The sequence below is a fragment of the Magnolia sinica genome, chromosome 6, assembly GCF_029962835.1.
Source record: "Magnolia sinica isolate HGM2019 chromosome 6, MsV1, whole genome shotgun sequence".
NCBI lineage: Eukaryota > Viridiplantae > Streptophyta > Magnoliopsida > Magnoliales > Magnoliaceae > Magnolia > Magnolia sinica.
The window spans coordinates 23,810,402-23,835,411 of record NC_080578.1 but is presented as its reverse complement, the minus strand read 5'-3'; the positions used below and the strand labels follow the sequence as shown (position 1 = coordinate 23,835,411).

Sequence of the window (25,010 nt, the reverse complement as noted above, 5' to 3'; positions counted from 1 at the left end):
CTGGTCATGATAAACTGACTTCAATCCACTCATATGCATATCCATTCATAAATATGATCCGTTCAAATTACTCACCATCTATGCACATGCTTAATCTACCGTCAAGATTGTTATCTAACAACCCCACTCTCAGGTACATACACACCCTACTTGTTATCCTGAGCTTACGCATCATGACACTTGTCCAATTGTCAATTCAAAAGTCTAGAATGCCCTTTCAGATCAATTTAAGTTATCCTACTGTCCTCTTTCATCGGGACCTTGCATCAACGTAATTTTGGTAGTAGGCCATCAATTAACCTCATTAAGATATTCATGGGCCCACAGAAGATCTAGATTTGATTAATAATCTTGTGTTTTCCATTCATCCCAATAGGAATGACATTGTGAAGGGTATAGATGGCATATAAACATCTCAATGGGCCTAGAGAAGTTTGCAATTATCGACATCAACCCCCCTTTTCTCCATCGTAGCCCACTCGACCCACGAATCTATCTTATTTTCAAACCCGCACCCTAACATCACCGACTAAATCAAATTAACGATAAGGATCATTCGTAGTCTGCCTAGGTAGGGCCCGCAAATATCTCAGGTTATAAAAGAGGGGAATCATCAAGGCAACGTGCACGCTACATCTTTCATTGAAGTGGAACTCTCTCCCCTCTCCCCTTCCATCACCATCCATCATCAGCCGTTCAGCAGCTACCCAGGGAGATTTCAACGGCCTGCATCTAGTCCTCACTATTTTATGCCTTATGGCCCACCTAAGTATTAGATTTACCTCATTTTTTTAGCCCATATTGCAACATGATCTAACAAAACAGATGAACAGGGTGGACTTCTCATGAACATTTCAGTGGACCCCACCTGTCTCCGTAGCAGAAGAGTTGTTAAAGGCTTCTATAGGTAATCCATATTCCACAGGGCCGGAACCGCATCCAACCTCTCCTCCCAACTCCTGGCTCTCTCTCCAGCACTCAACTCCATGCAGGCGCCCAGCTCAAAAAAAGGGCATTTTCATCCCCTATCAATTTCTAAATAATCTGTCAAAGCTTAAAAAAGCTTTGTAAATGGGGCTAAACATGTGAAATGACTATACGTTGGGACCATTTTCGTAAAAATTCCTACTTAATGGACAAACCAAATCATAAGATCAAACTACCTATTCATGTCTTAAGATGACCGAGTGAATCTCATGTTGGATCATGTGTACTTTGAATACCATAGTGAAGATGCTCAACTACATTCACGTATGGCTATGCCTTCACCACATAAGAAGAGTCAAAGCATGAACAATCATGACCTTTTCATCCACACATCCTCCCATATGGGGATTTTGACAAAGCTCATGCTCATGTAAATTCAAGTCTAAACACGGTGGGTCTCTTATCCTTGATATTAGTAAGCGATCGTTACCGATGCAAGTGATTGAAGGCCCTATCTAAGAAATCATTCATAACACTTAAATACTCATGTGAAGCATGAGGCAAACTAACACCAAATTAGACCGGATAGTGGAGACTTTCCATCATAACATGAAGTTAGTCCCCTCATATGAGAGAACCATCATATGCAACACCGGCATGCTATGCTCTGGAACCTATATAATCATAACCAATGAGATCCAAGAACCAACTCTCCTCAAGCTAACTAGCCGCTCTGTCCAAAATCACAAGTGCCAAACGCAACAAAAGTTATACCTCTTAACCTCTACATGAATAACATGTTCCATGAGAATTAAATAAGTCACAAATAAATGCATCATGCCATTAATCAGGAGGAAATTGTAACACGATTGCCATTAATCTGGAGGAAATTTTAGATCATCAAGCCAAGACCTTGCAAAAGACACTCAAAGAGTTTTTCAGTCCTGTCCAATAGGGCCATGTTTCGTTAATTTAGGCTTTTGATGTGTTGAGGATCAACATATAGGGCCTGTGTGCTAAAAACTTTCCTTGCTGAGGTGCAGCATGCTTGATAGCAACATTTCCCCAAAACATACAAGTACAAATACACAACTGTTTGATGCAATCATGCAAATGTGGTTATAATTTAAATTTTAAAAAAGAAGAAGAAGAAGACGAAGAAAAGAAAGAAAAGAAAAAGAGTTGAAATCATGAATTGGGCGTTTGATGCAAACCCGAGCGTCAAAGACTTGCAATGATGAATATAACCTACCATGTTATATCCTAACCATGCAGCATAAAAGCACACTTCTGCGCCACCCACCAACGGACAGGTGGCGGTCCAGCCAGGCATCATCAACTACTACCCATCAAGTCACACAAAGGGCTGTCGGCAACAGCTGAATGATGGTGGTTCCCATGGTGGACCACTAGGTGATTATTATTGAACAGTTTGCAGGATGATGATATGAGCATTCCACGCAGTTTCTTTTGCTTTCCCTCAGTACTGGTGCTTTTGGAGGTTGCTTATGGCAGATCAGATGCATTCATCCCCAAATCACCATTCTCATCTCACTTTGCAATCTTGGGCATAACATAAGGGAAAACAAGAATCCACCAAAAGCGGTTTCATTTCCCAAGCTGCTGCTGCCGATGCCACCACCACAGATAGCTTACACCAAAACGAGGGAGGGAGCAATTCTGATATGCCTGGACATCCAAAAAGAGGCCCACCAAAGCATTCCGGTGACACTGGCTCATTTGTTTAGTACAGGTTCTTTACCTAGCTCTGCAATTCAAATATGAGCTTGAGATCAACCCAAACTAACAGAAACTTGAACCCACAGGTGCAGCTTAAAAGATCATAGCATGTATAGTAGTAACACTCTTCCAAACACGCCTGCAATTCACAGAGACAATTATGATTTTACTATGCTAATAGAATTACAAAACAGTTGAAGAAATGGCCCACTTTAGATTATTTAGATTACATTAACAGCCAAGAATATATATGTAGAATGGCAAAATAAATAACTAAATAATTGATAATGCTTAACCTGAAGAACTGCAAATTCTAATCCAAATAGACACTCCAACTAAACACTTTCACATCAAAATCCGACGCTTCTTCAAGCAACTGCCTTAGTTCTTTTGCGGAATTGCCATCCTTGGCAAGTAGCAGAGCGAACCCCCCACCCCCTGCACCCACCAGCTTGTAGCCGCAGCAGAAGCGGTCAGCAAACGCAAAGAATCTATCCACAAATTCGTTGCTGCAGTAAGGGTCCAGTTCTTGATGAAGCCTCCAAGCCTCCAACATTATCTCTCCCAGTTCATCCAAGTCACCGTTCATCAGAGCTTCCCGCCCGACCTTTGCCAGTTCTGCGAGGCGCTTGATACTGGATATCAGTAGATTATCTCGACGAAGATATCGGATTACCACCTTTTGCAGGACTTGGTTTGCAAGCCGGACCTGCATGGGGCTGCCACGGTTAAATAAAATGGAGATGCTATAGGGGAGCATGAAGATACCAGTTTTTTTTTTCCTTCTCTCTGCCATTTATATTTTCAAAGAAACTACTACCTCCATGCCCTCAAATTTTGTACCCTTGACAGTAGCAGTTTGCTGGGCCAATCCTGGCTTCTTGAAGAATGCATACTACCAGACACAAATTGGGTACTGCCCCTGCCTGGACCAAGCTCCATCCGCCCCTGACGTGGTGGGATTTGATTGGACAGCTGGCCACTGTCAAAGATGGGCACACGTTGAGTCTGTACTCGACCCAACAACTTTCAAACATACTTGGCTGGCCGCTTCTTTGAAGGTAGCCTGCCATCCAATCAAATCCTGCCATGTTGGGGGCAGAGGGAGCTTGATCCAGGCGGAGGCTGTACCCAATGCGTGTCTCATACTACAGCTGAAACAACCAAAAAGGCAAAGGGGTACAGACAAAATGTGTGCTTCCAGTATTGGCCAAACAAGTAAGTGGGATTTGGCAAACTCTATGCATGCATACAACCCAGCCCTCGTACACACTGCCACACGTGCATGCAACATTCGAGTAGTTCATCAGGAGGCTCCGCCTAGAGCTCTTCCAGCCCAGAAATGAGCCTGCTCAACTCAAGGCCACAGTGCTTGAAAACATTGACAGCTCAACAAAAAAAAAAAAATTTGACAATGCTTTTTATCTGTCCATACATTGTGCCCACCTAATGCATAGGCCGGCTTAATTCTTAGGCCAATGCATCGTGATGGTGGACCCACAAGATTGAAAGATTATATTTTGCACATGTGCACGGCATTCAAATAAGTGGTGGTGTGTATGGGGACTGCAGTATACATGCATGTGGAACTAGCAGACCTATCAGGATCATATATCTTCAGCAAATGAAGACAGCCTTCTGGAAACCCAGAGTCTGCCTGTTGCTGACCCAAATGCATTATAATGAGTGTCAAATTGTTAAAATCAGGAAAGGGGTTAGAAGTAGGAAAATTGTCTTAAACGACTACTAAGAAACCCTTGGTCATGTCCGGTGTTTTAAATAGTGAATAGCGTCTAGCGCAACGTTCACCCCTCCAAAGCATGATGCCCAAGCTACATAGCATGTAGTGTAAGCTTCATGCCACGCTAGTTTGTGCTTAGTTGCACCAAATATGAAGAAATTTCATCATCTTGTGCACCAAATTCGACTGTTTAATAATGAAATTTCACGATATTTGGTGCAATAAACACAGCATAAAATAATAGGAAAAAGAAAGCAAAGAGTAAATATAAAACGAAGAAAGAGCAACTAAACTGATTTAATACTGGGAACATATATTATTTTACCAAAATCACTGAAAAGATCTGATTTAATATATTTTAGCAAAAAATAATTTTTAATGTAAGCTACGTAGCATGTAGTGTGTAGAGTATACAAATTAATGCATAACATAGGCTACGCATGACTTGAGCTATTTTCACGAGCTACGTAGCATTAAGGCTAAGCTACACACTACATAGCGTAAGCTATTTAAAACACATAAAATTGAATTGAAATCTCAAAAAGAGAATGCGAAAGCAATTGAACTTTACAAATAGATGCATTTAAGAGGTCAATCTCTATAATACTGGAATTATCGTCGAGCATGTTTTGACAAGGTAATGGAATGGAAAGCAATAGATAACACACTTGCCAACACCAGAAACAAGAAAGCTGGGAACTTACTTGCCCAGTAAACACTACCAGCAGACGTTGTTCCAGTTCCGCAACCAATTGAGGTGAAGCTACAAGGGGGATGACTTGCAGCCGTAATGGTTTTCCAGGAAAACTTGAAGTACATTTGATGCCGGGGTACAAGCCTCCGATCTGATCTTGCCAGCCTCCTCCTGTGCCCATGATCTGTTCTAAGACCAACACAAGCCTTGCAACATTTTCATTGCTGTCATCTTCGTCCATTATCTGGAGAAGTCCTTTCACTACAGCTGCTGCTAATATACTCGAAGTACCTAAACCACTACCGCGTGGAACATTTGCCCATGTCCTGATTATTAAGCCTGTGGATGATAAGAGCTTATCGTGAACAATAGCAGTCACAATCAATGCAGATTTGACCAGTCGAAAGGCATCGTCTTTATCAAATGGCATAGTTATCAAAGTAGGATCTTCAATGTATAAATGTTTTTCAGCATCATCGGAAATAAATATTCCACGGGTTACCGTTGTCTCTATTGTGGTGCCAATTGGAAGTGAACCCTCCAAACTTATTGCCATATTTAGTACACAGCCTGCACGCTCCAAGCTCCAAGGTGGAGTGTCGCTCCAACCCCCAACAAAATCTAAACGAACCGGTAATTCTACTCTTGCTCTTCTCGGCTTAAAAGGATGATCCACACAGCCATTAACATCATTCTCCCGACACGCTGATGGAGTGAAACCACTGGAGGAGTCCAATTGGTCTGACAGCAGAAACAGGGTTAGTGAACCACCACTGACTTGGAAAGAAAAGGTACAATGCTTGCTGAATTACGTGATTCGTTGGAAAAGGAGAAAAACCAAGGGTATTCATAGAGTAGGATTTTATTTATATAACACACACACGCACACACCACTACCAAAATAATTCAACATCTGTTTAACCTACAGATCTAATTTCATTAAAGATAAGCTCAAATCCCAAAGCTGTAGCCCCACATCTTCGGCCAAATTACTGAAATAGGATGAGTCACCTTCTGCAATGATCAGACTGAGGAATTTCCTGTCAACAATAAGGAATCTGCATGTGAGCAAGTTTCCACATGTGCGTGCGAGATTCCAGACTGTTCATCAAGTGAGCCTCACTGTGCATGTTAACATAAAAATTTGGCTGCTCCAGTCATCATCAAATCCGTCACATATGTAAGAAAAATATCAACAGTTAAGGAAAAAAACAGCAGTCTACATTCAAGGTACATGTGTGGTCAACCCAATTACAAGACCAGCCTGGTTTTCAAGTTGAAGCACACATGCCAGATCCCACCCAATAAACAGCCCAAATCTTGCAAGCGCACACTCATGTGCAGACAGTAGCACGTGACAGAGTAGGATTCAAAATCCAACCCATGTGAGTAGCCTTGGCAAGGTCTTCAAAGAATGATACTGGATGAAACTAACAGAGAAATAGAATACACAAAATGGAAACACTCATTGTAATGCCAGATTCGTGAAGACTGAAGAGTCAATCTTCCTGAAATGTGGACACAAAAGGCATAACCAGCGTAAGTTTATTACCTCCAACCCCGTATTTTACTGCTGAAGCAGTTTCATTAGCTACTGCGGCCCATACTTTCTGCTCCATTGTGCATGCAATTGTTTCTTCTCCACATGCCCTATGAAGATCAACTTGCACCTGGTATGCCCTGCTCTGGGGAAGAGTCCCCGAATTCAGAGTCAGGATATTAGGACAGAGTGTGAGAAAATCTTTACAAACTTCAATTCCTGATCTTTCTTTCTGCAGAATTTCTTCACACAACCGAGACAAGTTGCGACCAAACAAACCATAGCTAATGCAAGCATTAGCAATTCCTGCTGCAAGCTCAGCTTGATGATTACTGGAGACCAAGCAAAGTTGTGGGAAATCTATTGATCTATGCAACTCTTCCAAACTGACACGGTTTGAACTTCTCCACAATGAAAGCATATGTTTTGTGTTGTGCTCGCTCAAGCCCATTAGCCACATAGCTAAACTAAGCATCTCAGAAGGGGGAAGAACAGGAAATATCTTTGCATTCCATAAACATTTGTCTTGGGCACCTGCAGAATTCCATAATTCGCATTGTTGAATGTGTAGATCATGCAAGAGCTTCTTCCATGGCTTCCCACAAAAGGTACCATCCCTTGAAAATGGATTTTTTGGGTTATCATGGAGCCCACAATAGATAATGATTCTTCCTGTATGACCCACTAAAGGAACTTCCCAAAGACAATGGCGATCTGGTAGCACAAACCGCATGGAGTTACTTGCTGTCTCATATTCACTTTCCCCTTGGATGTTAACTCCAACAACAATAGATTGAGAGCCTATCTGAATTCCCCCTGAAAGTGATGAATCATACACTAAAGAGTCCTCCCCAACTGAAACCCCAGGGGAAATTTTGCTTGAAAGAATAATAGCCGATGCTGAGATGTCACATACAGTTGTAGCTGGAATCGAACACAAATGCCTACGACCAACAAGCCCCAAATCAGGCCCACTTAAGTGATCAAGAACTTCACTGGAGGTGCCAAAATGTAAAAATGACAAATCATCTGCAATGAAATAAAGAAAGAATAAGAGAGGAACATTTGAGCATCATCTCCAAAACAAAGAGATAAGCCTACACCTTCCTTGGCCAAAACGTTGGCCTAGGAATTGGCTTCTCTGGGGATAAGATCAAACGAAAATGAAAATATAGAAATCAGACCATTGTCACGAATCACTTGCTAGTATATTGTCATCACTTATCGGTATGAGCCCATGGAAGCAAAATAAACACATTACATACTAATTTCAAATACAATTGGCATCCCAAGGAAACATAGAACACCACTTAAACAGCACGCAAAGGTTTGAAAAAGAGTCTACACCAAATTGCAGCTGATAAAGCCAGACATGAGATAGTTTATTATACTATCTGCTTGCTGAACAAATACCACAGCTAAAATCCAATTTAATACACATGGCCAAAGTATGCAAAAACAGTTACATAATGGTCACAGTGAGCACCTTTACACGTAGCAGGGCTGTAACAGTAACAGTGGGCAACGTTATGCATTATAGGACCGTAACGGTAACAGTGGGCAATGTTATGCATATGGGGCCGTAACGGCCATTACGAGAAATGGCCCATAACAGCCCGTTACATGCTGATATTGGTTTTTTCAACCAAAAAAAAAAAAAAATTGTCAGAACGGCCATTACACCCCATATCATAACAGTAATGGCGGTGGCCGTTATGGCCACCATCACCATTACTGAATATCTTGCTAATGACAGGACATGAGCTGAAAGCTCATTCTCCCCATTGGTGTGGCAGAAATTTTGACTATAGAGTGCTTGAACAGGTAGAAGCTACATGTGCCACAGGAAAGGAGAATCAAGCAGCCCTTGACATGTTAGATAAAATGAAGAGGAGAAATCCTTGGGACTTACTACTCACTATGGAACCAAATCCATTTCAAAAGTTCAAAGAAGACATGTACAGAAAAAAGAAAGATGAAAAGATATATGACATTGTTGATAGTTGAGGACAGTATATAATCCAGCTTTCTACAGATGCTGGTGAGTTTGAATGCACAAAGAAGCTGCTGAAGTTTTTACACCTAAGTTATACTACCTTAAAAAAATGCACTAGTTATATTACCCTCCTCTCCTTATGAAGATAACTCATGGGATTTGTTCATGCATTAAAAAGATGAATGGACATCACATTGCATGATATTCTCTGTTTGCTAATAGGACCAACCAAACAGCCACAAGGTGGCTTTTGAAGTAGAACATTCTCAATCCCTCTGACCATAAAAAGTTAAAATTTTGATACCATGCACCATGATCTATTTTATTTTTTTTTAACTGAAAGCTTGAAAACAAATGGTTTATTTTAAGAAATTTGGGAACTGGAACTTAGAGGACAAGTTACAGCAAAAAATAATAATAATAATAATTAATTAATTAAAATTTGATAGTAATAGAATCTGCCCATAACAACTTAAACTGGTCTACTCATCAGTATGCCTGCAAGGGCTAATAACAAAGAAGTGATTTGGATAACACTTAAACTGTTGTACTCATCTGAATGCCGGCAAGGGCTAATAACAAATAAGTTATTTGGATAAATCATGCCAAACAAAACCATACAAGAACAATAGCTGAACATCTTCTGATTTCCCAATGCATTGACAAGTTCTTTTCCTAGAGGGCGAAACTTCAACCATTCATGTTTTGCAGGTACCCAAGCAGCTACCAGATCTTCATATAAACTCATCTGCACAAGTTCTAAAGAAATTTAGCACCATATGAAAAAGGTCAAAGAAAACATAAAGGCTCCAGAAGCTATTGAAATGAATACGACCAAAAAATGGCAGCTTGCCTCCTTTTTGCTTTTAAGAAGCTCCATAATCTTTCTCTGACTTGAACCTGCAAACATGAGAAGCTCCGCCCATGCACTACCTCTAACTGCAATTATTCCTGTATCAAGCAATGCTCTACCATCATGTCGAACTGCCTGGTTCTCAACAAGCTCCTTTAAACTGGGTTTCTGCAGCAGATTCTCAACCAAATTAAGAGCATAAGCTTTATCCAATATTCCAGTTTTGGCAGCAACAATCACCCCATGGTTAGAAGCGATATCCAGGGTAATAGGAACAGTGATAATGCAAGCTGCATCATCTGGAAGAACCATAGTGGAGGCATCAAAACATGGAAGAACATCTCCAGTCATAATGAAGATCCCGCCTGCCAAGATCATCAAATATTATGTAAGATGCATACCAGAAAACAGTAAGGATTGTTTATCTTGTAACTGGACAATCACCAAAGGTAATAAACCCTTGATTCAACCAGTTCAGCATCAATATATAATCAAATAATAGTCAATGCATCACATGAACTGTCCTCCTATGGTAGGAAAAAAAAAAGTTAATGCATTAACATAGGTTGACACTTAATTTGTTAAGTATCATCACGGAAGAATAAAGGCAGCCTACTTTATTAAAGTTCCATAAAAGCCTACACAACACTGGATTGCAGACTGAAAAATAAATTAGGTGAGTTCTGAATCAGTTAATAACTAAATGCATAATCCAGCCTGCAGTCGAATCCATAAAATCATTCCAATGTGGGATAAAAGCACAAGACGCATCTAAGAACTTACTGATTTTTTTTTCCTTCTTTTTTTATTCTTATTTGGGGGTGGGTGGGTGGGTGTGTGTGTGTGTGTGTGTGTGTGTGTGTGTTTTAGAGAGATAACTTACTGAGTTCTTAATCCAATTATTTGGGATAAGGCTTAGATGATGATGATGATGATGATGATTGCAAGGAGGTTTAAAAGCACAAGGCATATTCAAGAAATTAAGTTTCTTAAAAGTTCAAAGAAAAATAAACAACGGAGCACCACAATCTAATTAAGAAGTCAAATGTAGTCCTCCACAGTGCACAGGGAGACATTTTAAAGAGGTTTGGTTTCATGTCACTTATTGTAGCATCTGCATGCATAGCATTTAACAAGAAAGTCGAAAAGATCTACATGTGAAAGTCAACTAATCGCATCCTCATTTATAAGGAAATAATCTGTATGGTGTCTACATAATGCCAAGAGGCTTGTGACTTAGAACCCAAAACGTGACTAGAAAGACAATGGTATCCATATAGATAATACACAAAAATATGCATAACAAAATTATCTTAGTACTTCCCTTCAAGCTGAGACATGGATTTTGTTATCATAATTTTTACAAGTGAGAGCTCATTTCAGCACCTGATCATTTGTTATGAACATTGGTTGCATGATTTTAAAGGAACACTCAAGACAGGTTTCATTTGATGTAACAGAGGAATCATCAATGTAGTAACCTTCGTTCTTAAAAGCTTGTCTTGCACTAGAGGAAATTGCAAGTATATGGTCAAAAAGTAGTGGAACTGGCCCATCAGGGTCATCTGCTGCCAAATATGGCAATGGTAGGAAAACTTTCCCCATAGGATTTGCCCATGGTACCCTTTTAGAGTCACCTCCAGCATGAAGCAATAGTATATGCTTTTTGGCCACAAAGTTAAGCATTGACATGAGAGGTACTTCATTGTTGGACCTGTCACGTGGTGCCAAAGATAGCGAGTTTCCATTCTCAGCATTTGGTACCTGTAAATGATATATATCTGATCAAAGGCTGCAAGTGAAAGAGTTTACCTATTAAACTAATCAAGTTCAAAAAATAAACAAATAAATAAAAAGCCTGATCAATCCAGGCTTTTCTTTTAAGTCTGGACCATCTTGAGTACATGTGAATGATTAAACTTGAGGACAAAAAAGTGGAAGCCTCTTTAGGGTTTTTAGCATGGAAAGTTGCAAGAAAAATGCAGTTATAGAAGAAATATATGACCAAAGGATGTTTCTTACATCTTGAACATACCCAAAGAACTTTTAAACACCCATTGAGCATGATGTGCATACTAGAGAGATGGAATAAAATTCTACTAGGAATAGAATTTGGACCAGCTTATTGGTGAGATAATCATTAGTATAAGTATTTTTTATTCTTAATCCTGGTTAAGGATAATTCCTTATTTGCCAATTTGGTACTGCAAAATCTTTTTAGTCGTTGGCACTTCATTCATTAGTGTGTATTTATTTTATTGCATGAACTCTGGCACCCAATTGACCCAATTGTGAACACGGCACCTCAACCTCCACTCTAAGGTGTCTCTGCATTACCAGAACCAACATTTGGAGGAGGCCATGGCATGAAAATGAGATAAAACAATGAATCCATGGACTACAACACTGGTCAGATTCAGATTGCATCTACTAGACTATTAATAACAAAAATAAGATTTACATGACAAGGATAGGCGGCATGGCATTGATCTTTGGATAGAAAGTCCAACAACATATGATGAGTCCAATATGTTTTCCCAGAATTGGGTCCTAATGAAAGGAAGATTTAACAATAGGGTGATGAATTGGAAGATGTACTCATTTCTTTTTTATTGTTTTTATTTCTTTTTGGCAAAGCTACCTTAGTCAAACCATCAATTCCATTCTCCCAACCTCCAAATATATTTTATATTGGCTTACAAGATTCAGACAAGGTCACAAAGACAAAAAATTAAAAATAAAAAATAAAAATAAAGCCAAGGGAAGTTTTCTGCCAAATGGAGCTGAAAACAGGATGAGTTTCTATCAACTTGGATTGGGATGAGGATTACAAACCGAATTTGAAAGGAGGTAGACCATAAATGGAAAGAGGTCTGAGTATTAACGTCTTTGGGCAATCAACAAGGCTTGCCATAGTGGTTGCGGAACTTAATGGAGTTTGATGTAGATTGGGTACCAGCACTTATAGAACGTGTGTCCATACCATAGCCAATCCGAGTCATAACAATAATTCAGAATTAACTTGTTCCTGATAAAGTTAACAGATTTCTTCACTACTCATATATTATTAGTGTACTAATGATATACTTCAATATTATATATATATATATATATAAATCTATGACCTTCCCTTTTTAATATTTCAAGCCTATTTAATAATCTATTGAGAAAAATAATGTAAACAACAATATGCATACCCTCCCTTCTAGAGATGGACCATGTGTGAGTACCTTTATGTGTGAGACCTGACCCACATCCATGCACTTATGTGGGTAATGTGCTTTCCAACATAACAGGACATTTCTTTATACATGTAGATGGCATGTATCATTGAAGGCCTCTTTATGCCAGTTTGTTTACAATGTAGATTATCTTTTCTTTCCTTGAAAATTCTTTCTTTTTTCCTTTTAATGTTTGTATCAACATATACATTTGATCTCCACATCAAAAGAAGTATAACACTATGAGCACAATATCACATAACTTGTCCATAGACTACACGTTTCAAATTAGATCAGCATAGACAATCAAGTGTAATACTTCCTATATCATAATTCTTGTGCATTACATTAGGCTGCATTTGGATGCACTATCAAGTTGAATTGCAATGACCAGAATAATAGAGAAGAAATGGAAGACCAATTAGAACAGCATACACTATGAAGTGTGGTGCTTCCTATATCATAATTCTTGTACATTACATTGCCCAGCATTTGGATGCACTATCAAACTGAATTGCAATAACAAGCTTTTGAGAGAAGAACAGACCAAATTTTAGTACTCCTTAGTATTCATAATAAGTAGCCCACAAATTGCAGTTACTACATTTCGGAGCCCAGTGCTACAACATGAATACCAAGGAAGGCAGTTATTATTTTTGGCCACATCCTCTTCGTTGGAACTAAGAAGAATGCTAATATGCAGGTTACTGCCAAATTTTCGAAATATCGACATCACGTTACGTATCGCATCCTTGGGATACATCTATGTATCGGTTATCACATGGGATGTATCATTTGTATCGGGTAATTTATCACACTTTTTGCGAAACATGGGGAAACATTGGGAAATTGTTGAATTTTTCAATGTAACTTCATGGATTGTTATCTAATAAATAAATAAATAAACAAAAGATCTCAATACAAACTTTTAAATCATAAGATCTTAAAAAAGAAGTGCACATAATAGGTTTCCTTTGAATAGCTATGCTATGCGTTGTCTGACTGAACTAATGCAAGTATATTCAAATTGAATGCATAACATTTAGAGTGTATGTGATGATCATTTCATCAAACACTCCTAAATAATTCAAAATTAGTCTCAATTGACAGCTAGTTGAAGGGAAAATTCGAGAAAAAAATTATATTTTAATAACTTTTTTATTAATTTTTAATTAAAATTATTTTTATTTTTCGAAAATTGATAAGGACTTAACAAATCTGTAGATTAGCCCTCACAAATGCTTGATCTCATGTTTGGAGTGCAACATTGCAAGCAATGTAGGAGAAATTGGAGAAATTTTGAATTTTCTCCAAATCGGACCACTTACACTCAAATTTTGAAATTAGAGTATATGTGATTATCATTTTATCAAATACCCCTAAATACTTCAAAATTAGTCTCAATTGATAGCTGGTTGAAGGAAAATTTTGAAAAAAAAAGACATGGAGAACATGAACCAATGGATATGAAAATCAAAGCTCCAACTCCATGATTTTACATGCAAAAACATAAAGAACCAATGGATTTGTAACCATTTAACATAATTTCAAAAAAAAAAAGAGAGAGAGAGATTGGAAATTAAAAATGCTCACTTGATCGAACATGTGGGATATATTGGCACTACCTGTGTGTCTCGTATCGCACAGGTCAGATACAAGATATATCATGGGATATATTGGTTGATATCATCAATATTTAAAACATTGGTCACTTGCATAGAAGTTCTCTGCATTTCCCTTATGATACAGTTTCAAACATGTCAGCCAACTGATTCAGGCTGTCAATTTGGTGGGCCATCATGTAGATGGGCATGTTGGAAAAAATGTGTTGGAAATACCGAAAATAAAAATAAAATAAAGTTAATTATTTTTCATTTCACCATGCTGACTAACATAAAATTTACGTTGTCCTTAAAGCATGATTCGCCCCCTATCAATTATTGATGGGTTACAGGCGAATTGCTTCCAGGATAAGACAAGCCTATCTGGATCCTGTGTGCAACAATCACTAAGGGTTCACTTAGGAACAATTCAACGCAACAGATCTTCTGGCAGACTTAAACAATGGATGTGTTTACAGTATTCTATGATAGAGATGTTTTCTGGAGGATCTAATAGATGGGGAGAGATTGGTTGGAGTTTATTGGGATTTGGACCGGAATGGTCTAGTTTATATAGGCACCAGGGAGTGGACCGTTGTTACGTGGCCATCAATGGTTCAGAATGTTTGAAAAACGCTTCTGACCATTAATCATTAATTTGAGCCATTTCTAGTTGTCGGATCGAAAGATCTGACCGTTAGATCATCATAGCCCGTCCTTTTTCAGACCGTTGTGGCTTTTGAGGCTACTAGCCGTTCTAAAAAACGGCTAACCATTTTGGATTAATAATCCGACCGTTCTCTGTAGCCTATAAAACATTGGCTCATTTCAAACCCCTCACACCTAGGCTCACATCAGACCACTCGCACCGCAATCGCACCGTCTCACAACGGTTCGCGTAAAGTCACGAGGGAGCGACCACCCTGCGACACGATGTGCACGTGCGAAGTTTACTAACTAGCGCCACTACAGCCACACTGCCCATGCCCTCGCCCGTGCCCAAGTGCGCACACACGCGTGCATTCCAGTGTGTAGCACTGGAACACGCAACCTAAGCGCCTTAATCTCCAAAACTCCAAGTAAAAATACTACACACACCTCCACATATAAACCACAAATTTTTTCTTCTCATTTCCGATGTGGGACAAAAGCACACACCGCACTTTTCATTTGAAATTTCCAAAAAGCATTTTAGCGGCAAAACAAAAATCCCAAATTTTTCGAATATTTTTTATTTTCAAAAACCAAATTTCAACAATTTTTATTTTTCATTTCGGTATTTCCAACAATCTTAAAGCGTGATTATAGATACCAAAAGTGTTGCATCAGTTAAACTGATGAACCAGGATCTGATCAGATTGGACCGATTTGACAGTACAAATTTCACTAGGTGGCAAGACAAGCTGAAATTTCTACTAACTGCTATGAAGATTTTCTACATCCTGGACCTGAATCTCTAGCCCTTGCCAGAAGCGACGGATGCTAACACCACATAACAGATCGCTGCAAGAATCAAGCGACAAGAAGACGAACTGCTATGTCACGGCCAGATTCTCAATACCCTCTCTGATCGGTTGTACGATCTGTACAAAGGGACCATCAGCAAAAGAAATCTGGAGTGCGTTGGAATACAAGTACAAGGCTTAAGAAGGTATACAGAAATTCCTAATCGGCAGGTATTTCGATTTCACAATGATAGACAATAAGCCACTGCTGGCCTAAATCCATGAATTACAATTAATTGTAAACAAGATAAAGGCTTTGAAAATAGACCTACCTGAATTCTTTCAAGTCGGAGCTATTATCGCCAAATTGCCTCCGAGCTGGAAAGATTACAGGTAGAAGCTACTGCATAAATCCAAAGAGTTCACCCTGGAACAAATCCAAAAGCATCTTCATATTGAAGAAGAATCTCGTAACCGAGACAAAAAGGATGACACAAATAGTGCATTCTCATCAAACGTGAATGCAGTAGAATGACCATCCCAGAATAATAACTATGAGAAAAACGATTACTTAAAACCTAACAAAGATCAAGGGAAATTCAAGAAAACCCAAAAGAAGAAAAATGGCAAACCCAAGGGTCCTTGCTATGTCTGCGGCAAGACTGGACATTTCACCCGAGGCTGTAGGAACCGCAAAAAGCCTAAGAAAGAGGCTAATGCAGTAGACGATGATATCGTTGCAATGGTCACAGAAGTAAACTTACTTCAAGAGAAAGTCCCCGGTTGGTGGTATGATACAGGTGTAACAATCCATATTTGTAACGATAAATCTGCCTCCAAAACCTTTGAAGACTTGACCAACGGTCAAGATCTTCAAATGGGAAATGAAGGTCGATCGAAAGTCGTAGGCAAAGGAACCGTGGAATTACTCTTTACCTTTTGAAAGAAGATAATCCTGACCAACGTACTACATGTACTAGACATACGGAGGAACTTAGTCTCAGGGGATCTTTTGAGCAAACCTGGGATAAGGGTTGTGTTTGAGTCTGGCAAGTTGATCTTGTCCAAGAATGGGAACTTTGTGGGTAAGTGTTATGCTTGTAATGGAAACTTTGTGCTTACATGACTGAATCTGTAACATTGTGGCATGGTAGATTAGCACATATTGGTTATAGTACCATAAAACTCACAGCTAAGAACAGCTTAGTATCATACAAAGATAGTGACAACGATAAATGTAAAGTATGCATACAGTCTAAATAACTAAGAAACCATTCCCAAGTGCCGAGAGATTATCTCAAATATTAGACCTAGTGCATACTGACAAATGTGAACTAAATGGCATTCTTACCCGAGGAGGGAAGAGGTACTTCATAACATTTATAGATGATTGTTCAAGATATGTTTATGTATATCTGTTAAAATCAAAAGATGAAGCATTTAATACATTCAAAATCTATAAATCCGAAGTAGAAAATCAATTGGTTAAAAAGATTAAAATCCTTCGTAGTGACAGATGAGGAGAATATTTTTCTAATGAAATTTCTACCTATTATGAAGAACACAGAATAGTACACCAGTGCACAACACCTTATACATCGCAACAAAATGGTGTAGCAAAGAGATGAGAAGACTTTAGTTGAAATAGTCAACTCAATGCTAAGACAAGCAAAGTTGCCATTAAACCTATGGGGAGAAGCGTTGTTAGCTACGTGTCACGTTCTGAATAGAATCCCATCTAAGAAAACCAAAACTTCTCCATACGAAATATGGAAAGAGAGGAAACCAAACATATGGTATCTTAGAGTGTGGGGGTGTCTCGCATATTGCAGAACTCCTAAACCTAAAAGAACTAAGTTAGGACCAAGAGCTATCAAGTACGTCTTTGTAGGATATGCACAAAATAGTAAGGCCTATACACTTTTAAACTTAGACTCCAATGTAATCATATAGTCTAGAGATGTAGAGTTCTTTGAGAACTCTTTATTCATGGAGAAAAAGAATACTGAGATTCAATCTCCTAATGAAACTACAGAAGAAACACAACAAGAAGTCGAAACACCAAGTGAACCTCGTCGGAGTCAGCGCAAGAGTAGAGACGAGTCTTGATCCTGATCAAATAAACTCTCGATGTCTCTCTTTTCATCTTGTAGAGGGTGACAAAGAGAAGGTTGGTTTTAACTATAGAAAATGAACCTAAAACCTTTAGTGAAGCTATGACTTCAAGAGACTCTGCTTTTTGGAAAAAGGTCATTAATAATGAAATGGATTCGATTATATCAAACCAAAACGGTGGCATGATCAATTTAATTCTAAAGTTCTGTCTTATGGTTTTGCACATAACATTGCTGATAAATGCATATACTCCAAAGTTTGTAATGATTATATTGTATTCATATGTTTATAAGTAAATGATATGTTAATAATCAGCAACCAAATGAAAGGTGTAACTAAAATAAATAGGTTTCTCTCCTCCATTTTCAAAATGAAGGATCTTGGACAAGTGGATACTATAATAGGTATCAAAATTAAAAAGCATAGTGGAGGTTATGCATTGTGCCAATCTCATTATATTGAGAAAATATTGAACAAGTTTAACCACTTGAAAATCAAAGAGGCAAAAACTCCATTTGATCCAAGTATCAAGCTGAAAGAAAATAATGGAATAGCAGTTACACAACTAGAGTATACTAGTGCCATAGGCAGTCTTATATATGTTATTTGTTATGCAATACACAAGACCGGATATATCATACGTTGTAAGTAAACTAAGTAGGTTTACTAGTAATCCAAGTGTTGAACATTGAAAAACTATAAGTAACGTTCTAGGTTATCTAAAAGAAACCAAAGAACTATGGTTATTTTACTCAGAATTTCCAGCATTATTGGAAGGATATACCGATGCAAGTTGGATATCAAGTGCAGGGAACAACAAGTCCACTACAAGGTGGATATTCACCTTAGGAGGTGCAACTGCATCATGGGGATCCAAGAAACAAACTTGCATAACGCATTCAACAATGGAATCTAAGTTTATAGCATTAGTTGCAACAGGCAAAGAGGCTAAGTAGTTGAGGGATTTTCTATTAGAAATCCCGTTCTATGTGAAGCCTATACCAGTTGTTTCACTTCATTTCTACAGTGAAGCCACTCTAGCGATAGCCCACAGTGGTACGTGTAATGGGAAGTCTAGACACATAAGTTTGAGACATGATTATATAAGGCAATTGATTCAGGGTGGAATCATTGCGATCTCATTTGTGAAGTCAAGTAATAACTTAGCTGATCTCTTTACTAAACCTCTGACGAGAGAGGTAATAAGGACAACATCTAGAGGGATGGGATTAAAACTCTTTAATCAAAGTCCCACTAGTAATAGAAACTCAACCCAAAGTTAGAAAATCTCTAGAGAATGGGTTCAATGGGTAATAACAAATCACTGATATATGAAAAGTTTCAGCACTAAATCTAAAAATAACATCATCCAGAATGGAAAGTGCTAGCCGTTACAACAAGAGGGCTGAATCTTAAAACTCTAAATGAAATCAAGTCAAATAGGACAAGTGTTTTAAGTAACGGAAACACTGGAAGGATTTCACTTATGTGAACGTAGAAGTGATGCCGGTTCTCATGAGAGTTAGAGTTCTCACGGGATCGTTCATGAAACAGGATAAGCATATGGCCATTAAAAGTGCTAAGCGAGTAATATAAAGGAACTCACATAACGCAGAAGCTATTATGTGTGTAGTATTTTCGATTATGTCATTTATGAATAACTGGTTCAATGTTGTAGCAACCAGAAATTTCGACAAAACTTTAAAATACTTACACTAAGGAAAGATTCAAATTGTAAGATATCTTTCTCTATGCATAATAACTATTCTTTATCTCTAACAGAATTTTTTCTATTGTTTTTAAAAAAAAAACAGTGGGGGATTGTTGAAATTTGGTTTTTGAAAATAAAAAATATTCGAAAATTTTAAGGATTTTCTTTTTGCCCGCTTTTTGAAAATTTCAAATGAAAAGCGTGATGTGTGCTTTTGTCCCACATTGGAAACGAGAAGAAAAAACTTATGGTTTATATGTGGATGAATGTGTAGTATTCTTACTTAGAGTTTTAGAGATTGAGGCGCTCGGGTTGCGTGTTCCAGTGTGTAGCACTGGAATGCACGCACGCGCGCTCACGCTCGAGCGAGGGCGAGGACGAGGGCAGTGTGGCTGCAGTGGCACTAGTTGGTGCACTTCGCACGTGCGCATCGTGTCACAGAGTGGTCGCTCCCTCGCGACCTTATGCGAACCGTCGCGAGATGGTGCGATCGCTGTGCGAGTAGTCTGATGTAAGCCTAGCTGCGAGGGGTCTGAAATGAGCCAGGGTTTTATAGGCTACTAAGAACGGTCGGATTATTAATCTAAAACGGTCAACCGTTTTTTAGAACGGCTAATAGCTTTGAAAGCCACAACAGTCCGAAAACGGATGGGCTATGATGATCCAATGGTCAAATCTTTCGATCTGACGACCAGAAACGGCTCAAATTAATGATCAATGGTTAGAAACGTTTTCCAAACGTTATGAACCATTGATGGCCACCTAGCAATGGTCCACTCCCCGGTGCCTATATAAATTGGACCATTTCGGTCCAAATCCCAATCAACTCCAAAAGATCTGATGCAGGACAATTAACCACTTGCTCTAAAAGCTCGAATTGTTAGAGCATGGCGAATTAATCCTTTTATCTCATAGCCCAAGCCCCACACCTCATGGGTTAGGACCTTGGCCGAACCCCCCTCGTGGGCCCCAAATCACATGGATACCGCCTCACACGGGCTGCCCACCACGAGTGTGTCCCTGCATCCCACGAACTACCCCACTCAAGCCCAGTGTGAAATATGCATTAATCACCCTCGGTGAGGAGTCTCGAACACGAGACCTCTCCCATGTGCCTCGCCCACCCCAAGTGTGCCCATGCATCCCACAGGCGACCCCACACGAGCCCGGTGTGAAAATGCCCCTGCATTAAGATCTCTCTCCATCCATCAGATCCTCCAGAAAACATCTCCATCATAGAATTCTGCAAACACGTCCACTGTTTAAGTCTGCCAGAAGATCTGCTGCGTTGAATTGTTCCTAAGTGGACCCCTCGTAATTGTTGCACGCAGGATTCAAATAGGCTTGTCTTATCCCGGAAGCAATTCGCCTGTAACCCATCAGCAATTGATAATGGGGTGAATCACGCTTTAAGGATGGCGTAAATTTTACGTGATTTAGCCTGGTGAAACGAAAAACAATTAACTTTATTTTATTTTTATTTTCGGTATTTCCAACAAGGCATAACCAAAATTCAATGTGATTGGACAATTGTCACAACTCCGACCATCCAGCACAAGCATTCTGCAATTTGACTGTGAACAGCTGCTCGAAACATTACTTTTACAGACCAATGATCGGATGCCATCACCATCTATCCATGTAGCTGCCCACAAGAACAACAGCCTCGATTGCCATGTAAGTTTGCCACATACTATGAGGAGTAGGCATTGATTCCTCTTGAACTAATTATCGCATTTCTACATGAATACTGCGAAGAGTGAACTGTGTCAATTCCTCTTCAACTGATCATAACAATTCTATTCAGTAGTGCATCCAAACGCAGACTAATACTATCAACATAAATTAACATTAGCTTAATCCGTACATATTCACAGAAGCTTAAACCTCAGTCATTTCCGAAGACAAGAACTAAGAAGAATAAGACAAAGCAATTGAAATACCTGGGGACAAAGGCCGGCCCGGTAGAGATGCTCGGCAAGTGCCGTGATGGCATTAAGCGTCGCGGCGCCGGACCCAATACGGGCACCTTCAGGGTCGGGCACCGCCAACGTGACGGTGGAGCCAGCAATGCGGCCCATCCGCTTCGCCCGTCTCAGCTGCCACTCGTAGAGCTCCGCCTGCTCCGGGCTCGCCGCTGTTAGGACGATCGCGTCCCACGTCGGAACTCTAGCCGGATGCCGCACGGATAGCCGTAGATGATACCATGATTTCCGCAAGATCGCGGCCAGATCCCTCTTTCCCCTCTTCCTGATCGTTCCAGATCTCATTTCTCTTCCGCTCTCCATTTTCTCTCTCAAGATCGGATGCAGGAACCCTAACCCTAGTTTTATTTTCAGTTCTCCGCCATTTGAAATGGTTGGAGAGCGAGATCTGTGAGTAATCTACGAGAGGAAGAAGATGGGGGTGATGAAAGCTATGCCGACGGAAGGTTCGTGCAAACTCTCGCGTGCGACGGACGACGGTCCTGCGCACACGTGCCAAGATGAAATACGTGTATAAAATCAGAACCATTCATCGGGTACGGCGCCACTGTGAACATGCCTTAGTCTTAGAAATCATTCTGGTAGAATCATTAAATGGCCTAAGCTTGTTTGAGAAAAAACGGACGGTAAAAAATAATTATCGACGGTCTGGATTAAAACAATTTGTTTGGCTTAGACAATGAGTGGACCAGCCTAATTTTTTGGCATAAGGTATGATCAAATGATTCATACTAGATCAATGGTTCGGATCTTCTACATATTCCCGTTTTGATACGCGTGTGTGAAAACTGCCATCCTACTCACGTGAGCGAGTAGACAATAGCATTGCGATTAAAATCTACACCCATGACATGATAGTGACATGCAGTCCTTGACTTGTCGAACGCGGATTGCATACCGACACTGCCAGCAGTGAGACGGCGTGTGGGCCCTACAATGATATATTTGTTTTATCCATGCCGTCCATTAATTTTTAAAGTTAATTTTAACTCATTTTCTAAAAACTAAGACGGATCTAAGTATTAAGTGGACCACACCACAGGAAACAATGGCGATTGAAAGCCCACCATTAATATTTGGGGGGCGATAAAAGTTTTGGATCAAGCTGATATTTATGTTGTCCCTTAATCCATGTCTTTTTTACCTAATCAACAGTTTGGATGGAAGATAAAAATTACAGTACGCCTAGGAAGTTTTTAATGGTGAGCCTTCCATCACCACCGTTTTTCCTGTAGTGTGGTCCACCTGAGATTTGGATCTACTTCATTTTTTGTGTGATTCCATAAAATAATGATCCACAATGAATGGACGGCGTGGATGAAATAAATACATTATTTTTGGACCCACAGAACACCGTACATCGCTACTGGCGGTGTCAAAACGCAAGTCGCGTCCTGACCGTTGATTTTGTTAGAGTAGAACAATCAGACTACAGTAGTGCAAATCTCCGTCCGAATCCTCTCCCAGACCTTCTTTTCCGTAATGCTTCGAACAACCACGCTCTGTGGCCCACCCTGTTGTATGTTTGACATCTACTCTGTCCGTTAGGTGGGCTCCACAGGTTTTGTGTGGGACCACTGCAATTCATATCTTTCATCAAACCCGTTCATCATGTGTGACTCAGCAGGATGAAGGGAATATACAAAAATCAACGTGGTCCAAAACTCAGATAGACCACATACGTGAACTTTTAAATTTTAGGAGCAATTTGAATCATTGTGGCCTGCGTAATTTTTTATCGATCTGATTTTTTTAAATGTATGGTGAACATAAGGTTTCCCACGTCATGGACCGATTCGATTTCAAATATAAAATATTGTGGGCTCTGCTAAGCTTTTGCATTTTACACCGTGGGTGGAGTGTGTAGTAGACAATTTGGGCTCGTGTTTCGCGATTATCATCAGAAGTTGAGCTGTCGTTGGGTTGGATGGGGAAGCGGATTGGGTACCTCACACAAGCTATATAACTGCTGTAGGTACGTGTCGTGCGATACTGACGCAGTGAAGCTCCTCGACCTCCGAGTTGTACGAACGGTTCAAAGGAGATCAAAGCTACGTAGTGTCATATTTAATATATATACACCGTTCATCTATTTTTAGAGCTAATTTTAGAAAATTATTTAAAAAACCAATCATATTCAAAGATCATTTGGACCATACAATAAATAGTAGCGGAGATAATGATTTTCACAGTTAAATAATTCGTAGGCCCAACCATAACATATATTTTCCATCCATCTATTCGTTCGGTCACAAAGACTTAAATGAAGAGGAAAAACAAATTTTATATTCAAAACTTAACCTCAAAAAAGGTTTCAGTGGTGGATGTTCAATCCGCCACTGCTTTTTGCAGTGTGGTCTACTTGATAGTTAGATCTGTCTTATTTTTTTGTCTAAAGCATGGATGGACGGTTTGGACATAACACACACCTTATAATCAGACCAACAAAGCTTACTGGCGTCAATACACGCGTGTTGGTGTGAGGTACACCAGCCGCTCTGCTTCCGTTGGATGGAGAGGAGAACGACGCGGAACGGGCAGGTCTGTGGGCGGGCCCACCGTGATGTATCTGTACATCCAAGCCGTTTATCCCTTTTCTCAGATCCAATGATCAAGTGGACCACACGAAATAATGAGGCAGATCCAATGATCAAGTGGACCACACCAAATAATAAGCTTGGTCGCAATAGAATGCACAAAAGCATTAAATGTCAATTGCATTAAATGCAAAAGTCATTTGTGGTGTGGTCCATTTGATCGTTGGATCTACCTCATTTTTGTTTTGATACCTTAAAAGAATCCGAGAAAAGGGATAGACGGCTTGGATGTAAAGATACATCACGGTGGACCCGCCCACAGACCTGCCCGCTCGGAGCTAGGGTCGGGCGAGGGTAGTACGCAATCCGCGTCCAGAGGAGAATGCAAAACATTGAGTAGCCCCGCTCGAACAAGACGCGGATTGGGTATTACCCCACCTATTCATAGCTCGTAACAGCCTGGGCCTCCGAGGGATACACAGTGATTTATAATTTTATCCACACCATCCATCCAGTGTTTCATATCATTGTAGTATAATATATTTAAAATGAAATAAATCCAAGGATAAGGTAGACGACACCACGGGAAGAAGCGGTGATAATAATGTCCACCATTGAAAACTTCATGGGGTCAACCGTGATATTTATTTTCCATCCAACCTGTTCATACATAAGGTCACATAGAACTAGATGAAGGTAAAACCCACGTATCAGCTTGTTCTAAAACTTCCGCAACTCCCAATGAGTTTTTAACGGTGGGCGTTTAATCCCCGCTATATGGCTTACTCGAGCGTTGGATATGCATAAATTTTGGGCTTATGCATCAAGATTACATGGAAAAATGAATGGACAGTGTGGATATAAATCACGGTGGACTCCTCAGAGCCCCAGCATGTTCCGCAGC

The 25,010-nt window shown here is 39.7% G+C and overlaps 1 protein-coding gene across 4 annotated transcripts; it reads right to left on the bottom strand.

Annotated features, from left to right (window-relative positions):
* Nucleotides 1-1,686: 1,686 nt before the first annotated feature.
* Nucleotides 1,687-22,004, bottom strand: LOC131248553 (bifunctional fucokinase/fucose pyrophosphorylase). Of its 4 annotated transcripts, XM_058248882.1 has the most exons (8): nt 21,528-22,004; nt 10,973-11,255; nt 9,492-9,856; nt 9,260-9,386; nt 6,655-7,671; nt 5,113-5,843; nt 2,964-3,376; nt 1,687-2,806 (listed from the first exon to the last, which is right to left on the bottom strand). In XM_058248882.1, the coding sequence occupies exons 1-7, from the start codon at nt 21,870-21,872 to the stop codon at nt 2,981-2,983; spliced, it is 3,264 nt and encodes a 1,087-aa protein (XP_058104865.1). In that variant the 5' UTR covers nt 21,873-22,004; the 3' UTR covers nt 1,687-2,806; nt 2,964-2,980. The 4 variants fall into 4 exon arrangements, with proteins under 4 accessions (XP_058104865.1, XP_058104864.1, XP_058104866.1 ...); XM_058248881.1 differs by lacking the exon at nt 1,687-2,806 and having other exon boundaries at nt 2,813-3,376; nt 21,528-22,003; XM_058248883.1 differs by lacking the exon at nt 1,687-2,806 and having other exon boundaries at nt 2,813-3,376; nt 11,206-11,255; nt 21,528-21,724.
* Nucleotides 22,005-25,010: the final 3,006 nt, after the last annotated feature.